This window comes from Egretta garzetta, unplaced genomic scaffold (genome assembly GCF_000687185.1).
Source record: "Egretta garzetta isolate BGI_Z169 unplaced genomic scaffold, ASM68718v1 scaffold56, whole genome shotgun sequence".
NCBI classification, from domain to species: domain Eukaryota; kingdom Metazoa; phylum Chordata; class Aves; order Pelecaniformes; family Ardeidae; genus Egretta; species Egretta garzetta.
In genome coordinates, this window is record NW_009260182.1 from 5,236,108 (window position 1) to 5,245,018 (window position 8,911).

Consider the following 8,911-nt stretch of genomic DNA (forward strand, 5'->3'; position numbering starts at 1 on the left):
GCGCTCCCGGCCCGGCCCCTGCCCGCATTTATTTGGGCAGCCAGGGTACGCCGTGGTGGTGCCCTGGGCGCAGCTTTCTCCTCCGGTCACAGCGTCCCCGGGGCCAAAGGAAGCGCGGGCCCGCGCTCCGGCGGGGAAGGAGGCGGCGGTGGGGTTGGTAGCGCAGCCGCCTGCTTGCTCACCCGTTGACTTAAGGCAAGTTGCCGAAATAATCTACGCCCCAGCGTGGTCGTCTGTAAGAGAGAGCCATTAACAGAAAACAAAAACCTCAAAATAGTTGTTTGCTATTAAAGAACACTTCTATCAGGAGATGCAGAACTGAAATTTTTTTGTTATTTTTTTTAAATATTAGTCCCATTTGGTAAAAGAAGCATTGGGCATCAAAGCTGAGATCGGTTCTGTATTTAAGTAGACAAGCAGTAGTCTTAAACTTCAGCTTTCGGCACCTACTTTTTTTGCACACTGGTTTTGTGCTAAACAAGCCATTGAGCAATGCCAGATTTCCCCTGGCTAGAGGGCAGGACACTGTCAGTAGGAGAACACAGGGCTTGAGAAGATGCATCAGCTGACAGCCCTAAAGACCAGCAGCCTCTATCCATCTGCAAAACAAGGTCCCCAGACTAAGAAAATAGTGAGCCTCATTCATGCTTTTCTCCTTACACTTGCCCTTTGAGTTCTGATGTGGTTACTTGTCCTGTAAGAATACGACAGCTTGTAACCTTCACAGTGGCCACTGAACAGCACAGTACCCAAGCCTTTCGCCTTCAGCCTTTGCAGACTTGGGCTGGACATCTTAGAGGTCAAAAAGGAGGAGGGGGAAAAAAAATTATAGTCCACTGAGCTGTCCAGCTAAATCACTTTTTCCTTTTTCACTGGGTTTTTCAGAGCAAAGAACTCTTTAACCTTTAGTAATACTTAAGTGCTTGATTTTTTTAAGCAGGCAATAACTGAAAAAGATAACGGTTCTTATTATCCTTTGCGGGTTTTGTAGGTAAAAGATACCCTTCTTTAGTTTTTGGGACACCCAAATCATCCAAGAGCATTATTGGGAAAAGCGGTCCTCTCTGGCAATACATACTGGATCACTCTTTGAGGGAACATCCAATTCTAAAGAAGCTGCGACTGGTCAGTATTTTATCCCCCAATGTGGGTTTTCTGTTTGGTGCCATCACTGTTCCTCTAGGACCTTTTAGTGTCACCCACAGCTTGCCCTGAACTACTAGACTCTTTGTGATATTCCTTCCTCCATCTTACTTGTTAGAACTTGTTTTGAACTGGTAACACCCAGACTCCTCAGTGTTCAGGGGTTCAGAGTATTCAGTAGTATTGGCATACGTTTTAGACACATCTTTTTATCCATGGCTCCCAAGCCCATGTGTTTTGGTCTGCACCTGATTTTGACTTGAACATGATTTTGTATGTGAGGAAACTGTAGCTCAGAAAGGTGATGTCCTCCAGCAGGCCTGAGGACAGACCTGAGTGAGGACTGAGTCATGCCAAGTGAGACAAACTACTCCTGTATAAAAGCAATTAAAAGGTAAGTACTGGAGCTGGTTGGTTGGAATGAGCCCTAGAGGAAGAAAGGAAATGGGAGGGCCATCTTTTCCATTCAACTGCCAGGGCACAGCCCTGCTTCTGCTGCCTCCTCCTCAGTGCCAGGGCCCTCCCACCTGGCATGGATGGGTGCAGCTCCTCCAGCTCTGCATTGCGGAGCAGAACCCCATGGTCTGACCTTTGGCAACAGCCTTTAACCTAGCAGTTCATAAAACTCGGAGGAGTTTGTCTTGGAGGAATCAGGGCATAAGTACAAAGGTTATAATTTTTAAAAAAAAAAAAAATTGTTTATATAAATACACAGAAATAAAGGACTTTCACAGTCAAGGTTCCTCAAAGGTTCTTCATCAATTATAACTATTGCTGAGTCTGCCACAGCCACAGTAACTCTGGGGCACGTTACTGCTTTGAATGATGAGCCACTGCAGAAGACACACCTCCCGCCCTCCTTAGTTACTGTTAAATTCAAACCAATTTCTAGCTCATAGATGGAACACAAAGCCATCTAAAATGAGAAAGGTAGGAGTATCTGTTTTCTCCTGGGCTTTCTCTGTTTTTTTTTTCCCCGAGGATACTGTTTTGGAAGCTTTGGGGTCTGTTTGTTGTGATGTGGTTTTTTTCCCCTTTCTAGATCACCGCCGATCATCCCTGGAGTAAAATGATGGTGTCCTGTGACCAGGCTCAGCTTATGGCAAATTTGGTCAAACTCATTAAAGCCAAGAAAGTTATTGAAATAGGTAAGACTGACACTTTGTCCTCTCTGTAGTAGAATAAAGCTCCTGGCTGTGCTTCTCCAAATACAGCCATGTTTACATAAGATATCAAAACATAGTAAGGCACTGCATAGCTATCTTGGCAAACAGGTGGGCAAACTACAGTGTGAAAAGTAGTGTCTGATTTGCACTTACTTGCCACTTTGTCTATCTGTGCATTCAGTAATTCTGGCATCAGCATGGATGTCTCGTCAGCTCCGAGGGAATCTGAAAAAGTAAGAAAGATCAACAGATCACTTGGGTCTCCAGCAGTTGCAGGACAGGGTGTATTCTTTCCTTCCTGTATCAGTTTCTTGCTAGAAGGAAACGTTTTGCTGCACAGGCCCTGCATCCAATCCACTTCCCTTGATGCACCTATGTTAGCAGGATGTCCCAAAGCCAGACTGATGCTGAGCAGCCAGGTATGGGTTCCCACCATCTTCATTCTTGGCCTGGCTGTTACGATGCCCTGGTATTTTGCTGCTGGCCCATTCCCTTTGGCTCAGGATTTAGCTCCACTTTTAAATAAGGCTGTTCCTCAGAGGTGCAGGACCAGACTCTGCCCTGAGTGTCCTGGAGACTTTTGGAAAAAGCCAATATCAAGCTTTGCTAGAAGACTGAATTTTTTTTTTATTTTTTTTTTAAAAAAAAGTAAAAAAAATCCTCCCAACCCACCATGACATTAAAATGGAGGGGAAAACCTTTTGTGTCCATTAACAAATTGCCATCCTTGGCTCCTTTGGGGTTTTTACTCCTGAAAAGAGCCTTGTAGTTCACTATTCATCTTTTATTTCACAATATGGTAAGTGTTGATGACTCTTATGATTTTCCCAGGTGTTTTCACAGGTTATAATACCTTGAATATGGCACTTGTCCTGCCAGATAATGGCAGAGTTATTGCCTGTGATATAAATGAGGACTATGTCAAAATTGGAAAGCCACTGTGGAAGGAGGTAAGCAGCATCTCTTCTGTTACATGTTTGGGACAGCTGCATTTGCAAGTCAAGGGATTTTGGTATCTTAGACCTGCACATTCACACACAAGCATTCATATCATTAAAGGAGGCTGAGACAGTTCAATTTGGAAAGACAAGTAAGTACTGTCTGGAACCTAGAAATAGTAGGAAAAATATCTGAACACCAGTCACTCCTTGAGTGCAACCTACTGACAGGTTATTTCTTGACCACTGTCATCAACTCTTTCTTCTTTTTCATTCTAGGCAGGAGTAGAGCATAAAATTGACCTGCGGATTAAGCCAGCAATTCAAACACTTGGTAAGTAACCTAAAATACTTTTTTTTTCCCCTTCCCTAGAAGATGGACATAATACTGATGAAATCTGAGACTGAATATGCTTGTGGATGTGATCCTTTTTTTAACAGTGAGACAGCTTCTCTTATATTAAAAAACAAAAAAAAAAACCAAGCAAAAAAACCAAAACAGAAAACTCCACAACTTCAGAAGTTCACAGTTTTCCTACATGCTAGCAGAGAAGAAGAAAATGCTTGTCAGGTGTAGTGGGCTGTACTGGTCACTCACCTGTCCTGCCCATCACCTTGTTTAATCCATTAAGTACTATTGTCAGCTGCTTCTGGGAAAGCTGATTAAAACGGATTAATTAGACAAAGCCCAATTTCTCTTATCCATTGTCCATTCTAAGCAAGTATTTCGTTGTTACAGACAGGAAGATTTTTCTGAAAGGGCTGACATGCAGAAAAAATACAGAAGCCAATATAAAACTTAGAGTATAACAATTGAATTATGTCCAGAGGAGTTCAAATTTAGGATGTGCCAAAAGCATGGAAGGCCATTAGAAAGGCAATGACTTTTCTCATTCAAGAAAAGAGAAGATGTGGGGCAGAGGGAATATTGATAAATATTCTGAAAAATGCAAGAAATTTGCTAGGAATAGAGGAGGTGGAAGGTTTCCAGCAAAGCTGCTTGATGGATCCACAGATCCACACATAACCTCGTATTACTTCCATCCTTTCTAAAGAGGAAAATATTAGCAGTCTGCTCCAATGCACTGTCCTTGAAGTCTGATGGACAGCTTTGTATAAGCAATGCTTCAGACAAAAAGATCCTCTGTTGGCAGAGGATAAGGGCAGGTGCGAGGGGTGGCAGAGAACCTTAGGATGACAGCAGTCAGCCCCTCCGCAACTGGCAATTTGGAGTTCTCTGTCCTAATCCACTTAAGAAAACAGTTCTCAGTCAGCTAAAAAATAGCTGAAGGTTAGAACGCGTCCAGTTCCAAACTGCTAGACTTGTTTTTACTGCACCTTTCAGCGGCCCCAGCTGCATCCTGCAGGTTTAGAACTACTCCATGAACTTCCAAGTAGGCAGAACTCAGTAACTGAGTGTTTTATGGCATGCATCATGTCTAGATTGGTTTCTGTGGGATAAGCTTTTCTAGTAATTAGCTGTAGGGGAATAGGCTGCCTGGTCAAGGCACCAAAAACATTATTTAATGAGAACTTTGACACAAATGGACAGCTTCTTCCTACACAGCATTAACCAGGGTGTAACGACGCACTTTGTTGCTCATCTAGATGAACTGTTGGCCAGTGGAGAAGCGGAAACCTTTGACTTTGCTTTCATTGATGCGGATAAAGAAAGCTGCAATGAGTACTATGAAAAATGTTTGCGCCTCATAAAGAAAGGGGGAATAATAGCTATTGATAACGTAAGTACTGCAGTTGTAGTGGTAGTAACACAGGGAGTTACAGCTTTTGCCTCTGTGAAAGGAAAAAAAGTCACAGTAGGGTTCTAGTAATGTGATTTCTGACCGGCAACTCCGTTGCCAATTGCAACATGTTTGTTCCATGTTTTACAAAGGAGGCTTTTAAAATTCAACATAAATTCCTAAAGTAAGCTGTACAGAACGCTAATATAAGCAAGGAATAAAACCCTATAGAAGTACGTAGTAATGTGTTAGATTTATGTTAGTACATAAACAGCCTGTGATAACAGGAACATATGAAATTTTTTGTAATTCATTACAGAGAATGCTCTGTATTATTCTGATTTGTCTTGTGCATTTTATACCATGTAGAGTACTCACACAAGATCAAAGGTAGCTCTTGTAATCAGTAACTACTAATAAGTTAGCAAGTAATAACTCTTACTAAGAACAAAGAATTATGTTAAACCTTCAGGGTTATGGTGGCAGCTGAATAGGGGCTTTTAAAAATACTTATGTTTAATCACATCTTTTTTTATTTTGGCTTCTAATTTGCAGTAGAAGTACAATTAGCCAATTCTGTGGACTCCCAGTCCCACTTGCTTATGAGAGCTCCATGTCAGAGACCACTAGAAATCTGTAATACAATAAATAAAACCAATTTCTAGAAAATATGCAGGACCTTTTCCAAAGCTTCCTTTGTGGTCCAAGGAACATACTGGAACAAATGAGGTGCATGACATTTCTTTTTTCAATAGGTCCTTTGGAGTGGAAAGGTGCTAAAACCAAGAAAGGATGACTTGGCAACCCAGAGCATCCACCACCTCAATGAGAAGCTTCTCAGAGATGCACGAGTCAATATCAGCATGCTCCCAATGGGGGATGGAGTCACATTAGCGTTCAAATTGTAACTGGAGGAAGCCCAGCAGATGGGAAACAACAAGCAGCATCAAATTATCAGGAAAAATGCAGGCGGAGCAGTATTAAAAAATGGTTATTTAACCTATATTTCCACTGGATAGCATAGCCTCAGAAAGTAGACTTTAGGAGCAGCAGGATCCTAAGGGCAGCTAAGTTGGGAAGAGAGACTTCTTGAGATCTACTGTGGTTTCTTATTTTAATTGTAATAAAGCAAGTAAACTTACGTGAAGTTGTCCTTGTAAGACAACTTGAAAAAAATCTCCCTCTGTAGAATGACTAAGTTCCAAGTGAGTCAATACAACAAAGTCATTTTCTGTCCTAAAAGAGGCTACCAAGTAGCAGACTAATCAGTCCTACCATCAAAAGGAAAAGAAGTGGAATTTACTAATATTAAAAGCTGTAATAGAAAAAAGGATTTTTAATGAAATGTACATGACATCAAGGAGATTTCTAGCCTTCTCAAACTAACGATATTGAAAGTCACTAGTAATCTTGAGGGGTACTGCATAAGAAGCCTCAAATACACACCTTTTGCAAAATAAAAAGTTGTCTTTAAAAGCATGTCAAAGGACAAACAGGATTTCCACTACAGAGCACTCCCTCAAACCTTTGCGTGCAAGGACTGGGTTTCTTAAACCTATGAACAGTGCAAGTAGATTTTTTTTGAAGTCAGAATGAGGAAGAGCAAATGAGCAAGAAGGAAACCAAACCAATTCTTCCTTCTTCCTCCTTCCTCTCTCCCTCCCACGTGCCCACCAAAGAAGCAACTTGCTAGGTGCTTGTTTCCTAGAAAGCTGCAAGCAGAGAGCATTGGTGGCAAGTCTACAGAAGGCAAATGATGATTGTATGAGGATGCAACACAATCTTTTAACTGGCTATTCAAATAATTACCGCAAGCAGAGAATTCCTTCCCTGGGCAGCCTGTAACAAAATGATGAATTTCACACACCCTAGTAAAGTATTTTCTCTACAGTATTCTTACCTCCTACTTAACTTCATTTGCTGTTGTCATCTATTACTCGTTTCATCCTGATGCATTCTATAAAATTTCTGATCAAGAAACAGTAGTTGAAAAAGCTCATCTTACCTGGGACCAACAGAAGAGACTTAAGGGGGTGGGAGGCATGTTCTGTTCGAGCTGGAGAGTAAGAATCCAACTAATGACTTCTTTCCATGGTAAATTACAAGTAGTAGTTACTAATTTTTAGGGGTTTTTATTTCAGCTTGAAATTCTTATTACAGAGAAACCCTAATTAAACAAGAAACCAAAACTAGTGTTTTACAGACAAAAGCTCCACTGGCTACTGTTTTGGGGGACCGATACACTGCAAGGGTATCATATATATATTGAGGATAAAGGTCACTTCAGAATTTTTAGCCTCCTGGAGGGAAGCTGTATCAGAGCTAAGAGAATCCTTCTTCCATTTGCTTAAATAACACACTTGAATTATTCAAGGCACTGGGGGGCAAAGATTTCAAGTCTCAAAGTTGTTAGAACTGGCTACTTTGCTCATATTTTTGAAATTTCAGCTGGGTAGCTTGGGTTCTGATAAGGGGCAGACATTCAGGGCACAGGTCTTGCCCGTCTCAGACACTTGCGGTAGTATACTGCAGTGGGAGAGCGATGAAGAAAGGAAGCATTGCATTGCCTGATGGTTCCAGAGTGGGGCTATGAGTAAGGAGATCTCAATTCTATTTCTGTCTCTTCCACTTAAAACCCTGATTCAGCAGAGCATGTCAGGATGTGCTTAAGTACTTTGCTGAATTGAGGACTGGCTGCTGTAAAGTAAAATCCGTGCCTGGGAGAAGGCCAGGACAAGGTGCATTTGGCCCTTAAATGAGATTTTAAATAGGGCATAAAGCTTGCCCAATTTATATTTTTTGGGTAGTTTTACTCTCAGAGCTTAAACCCTTGTGTGCCTCAATTTTCTTATCTTCATGAAATAAGTAACACCTTACCAAATTCTTAATGACTATAATAGCTCTCATATGGAGTGGCAAAAGGAATATACAAGATCATTATATATTTGCATGCAAAGCTTCTGGCCATCTTCTACATTACAATTTTACTTTTTAAGTAGATAACAAAAAATTGTAAGGGTTACAAACACAAAATGGGACACTTTAACAGCTAGGGCATCATCTCAAATATTCCTGCTTTCAGAGGCTGTAGGCTGACAATCACAAGCGAGCTACAAGCTGTTAACAAGTACATACCCTGGCCTAAAAGCACCATGATGGCCTTTCCCAAACACACAGAGGCCACTAGAAGATTGCTCACAGACTCTTACTATTCTGCTACTACTTTCCAAGTTGCAAGAATCCTCTCAGTAAAGCTGAGCCAAAAATGGGCAAGCACTGCATTTTTGCAAGAAACTGTCAAATAACAGTTCAGCAACATTCAAAACCAGATACAGTCGTAATTCATTAATTCACAAACTCCTATTCCTTGCATGCTGGGTACTGGCGAAGTCCCCATCACCTGTGCTAGAAGAAGACCTATTGAGTGCCTGAGGCTGAAGCTGCGTGCAGTGGGCTAGCGCTTTGCCTCTGCTTTGGACTCTGCTCCATTTTAAATATGCAGAGCATAGTGTGAGCATTTAATCAAACCTGTCTCCATCCTGATCACGTAATTACCATTAGAAAGAATAGCAATGTGTCCCTAAACTATAGATTGATGAGCCATCTGTAAGCTGAAACAAAGAGCAGAAGGAAGCTTAATTGAATCAAATATTTAGAATACATTACACTCTATCTTGCAGTTACTCAGAAGCTGGCCTTCTCTTCAGGCTTCTGTCCTGCGCGTCTGGAATTCATCAACACTAACTGCATTTAATCCTTCAACCTTACTATAAAGTGCCTGCTGATAATATATAATTATGGTTTAATTCAAGTGGTGAATCAGCTTTGGGGAATTTGTGGGGACAGTGGGAATTTAGGCTTTCATTAGGTGGTGTGAGTGGACCACACAATAATGCAGCACAAGTCTCTGTCTCTCTCTAAA

At 41.4% G+C, this 8,911-nt stretch overlaps 1 protein-coding gene across 1 annotated transcript in view; it reads left to right on the forward strand.

Moving 5' to 3' along the window:
• Window positions 1-5,897, forward strand: part of COMTD1 (catechol-O-methyltransferase domain containing 1) — an 8,766-nt gene extending 2,869 nt beyond the window's left edge. Inside the window, exons 2-7 of the mRNA XM_009641865.2 lie at window positions 992-1,125; window positions 2,186-2,291; window positions 3,141-3,259; window positions 3,527-3,581; window positions 4,856-4,989; window positions 5,745-5,897. Coding sequence (XP_009640160.1) covers window positions 992-1,125; window positions 2,186-2,291; window positions 3,141-3,259; window positions 3,527-3,581; window positions 4,856-4,989; window positions 5,745-5,897 — 701 coding nt within the window. The remainder of the gene's footprint in view (window positions 1-991; window positions 1,126-2,185; window positions 2,292-3,140; window positions 3,260-3,526; window positions 3,582-4,855; window positions 4,990-5,744) is intronic.
• The last annotated feature ends 3,014 nt before the right edge of the window (window positions 5,898-8,911 follow it).